The sequence below is a fragment of the Sinocyclocheilus rhinocerous genome, unplaced genomic scaffold (genome assembly GCF_001515625.1).
Source record: "Sinocyclocheilus rhinocerous isolate Xijiao unplaced genomic scaffold, SAMN03320098_v1.1 scaffold751, whole genome shotgun sequence".
NCBI classification, from domain to species: Eukaryota; Metazoa; Chordata; class Actinopteri; order Cypriniformes; family Cyprinidae; genus Sinocyclocheilus; species Sinocyclocheilus rhinocerous.
In genome coordinates this window covers 1139571-1140905 of record NW_015657293.1, presented here as the reverse complement: position 1 = coordinate 1140905, position 1335 = coordinate 1139571, and the positions used below count along the sequence as shown (strand labels likewise).

The 1335-nt window shown below is 36.1% G+C and overlaps 1 protein-coding gene across 3 annotated transcripts in view; it reads left to right on the top strand.

Annotated features, from left to right (window-relative positions):
• LOC107720888 (protein S100-Z-like) overlaps positions 1-449 on the top strand; it is a 16711-nt gene extending 16262 nt beyond the window's left edge. For all 3 annotated transcript variants that reach the window (XM_016528718.1, XM_016528717.1, XM_016528716.1), the window contains exon 5: positions 185-449. In XM_016528718.1, coding sequence (XP_016384204.1) covers positions 185-361 — 177 coding nt within the window. In that variant the 3' untranslated portion in view covers positions 362-449. The remainder of the gene's footprint in view (positions 1-184) is intronic.
• Positions 450-1335: the final 886 nt, after the last annotated feature.

Here is a 1335-nt window from a genome sequence, read left to right as displayed (position 1 = left end):
TGAACTCTTCATATATATATATATATATATATATATATATATATATAAAATATATATATCCTATTTCAGGACATTTTGACCAATCAGAATCCAGTACCAGAATCATTTGTGTGTAAATGCACAATATGGCATTCATATGTTTAAAGCTGTGCTGAGTTGTTTTGTTTGTTTTGCCTTTGTTTAGTCTCAGAAGGACCCCCATCTAGTGGAAAAGATCATGAACGATCTGGACTCCAACAAGGATAACGAGGTCGACTTTAACGAGTTTGTGGTGCTGGTGGCGGCGCTGACGGTTGCATGCAATGACTTCTTCCAGGAACAACAGAAGAAGAAAGGCAAAGATGAAAAGAAAGGCAAATGAAACGGTTGCATGAAAGTACCTGCACATGTAATGCTCTATGATGCGTTAAACCGTTTGTTATGAACCAGACCACATGTCCTTATGTTAGCCATTTACTGTCAATCCTTGGTTTGTATCAAAAGCAAACTGACCAATAAATAACAATAAATTATGTATTTCATTTTTTTTGTATTATGTTTTTTTCTGAAATGAAAGGGTGTACTTATAAACTGAAACCTGGACTTTATTATCATATATCTGTAGAATACAGTGGATCTGATAGTGTGTATGTCTTCTGCTTCTATGTTCCTCTTATGTTTTTGTCATTCATTAAATCATAAAACCTAAACTGAATCATGTTGTTTCTCTCATTTCACAAGTGCAGTTACTGTTTTTAAAAAATGGCATATCACTGTAAAAAAAAATGGTTAAATTTACAGTAACAACATTTTAGGTTTTATGGTTTTATAGTTAAATACCGTAATTGCATTAACTGATATAATATTAATATACCAACCTATTGAAGTACTGAAATCTGTTTTGTACCTTTGTAATACACTGATAACCACCAAATGCAGGTGGTGATGAGAAAGTTTTTATATTTAAATAATTTGCCACTGATGATTCAAACGCGAGTTTTGGGCAGTGTAGAGTAGCGCTTGTTGTTTGCACTTGTTTCTCCGATCACAACATGGTTTGCATAATATGTTTACGCAGCGCGATATGCAACGCAACGTGTAAAAAGACAGTATAAGTCATTATAATCAGTAATTATGTCCCCACTGGATGCAACAAATGCCTTGTTTGTAATGGGTTTTATTGGTTTTGTCTCTCGCGCCGGGACACGGCATCACAGTATGGTAGGGGCGCAACATTTCCGTCACACGCTAGAGAGGCATTCGGCCAATCACAACGCAGTGGATAGCTGGCCAATCAGAGCACACCTCGCTTTTCAGACCGATGAGCTTTGTAAAAATCGACGCGTTTCAGAAAGG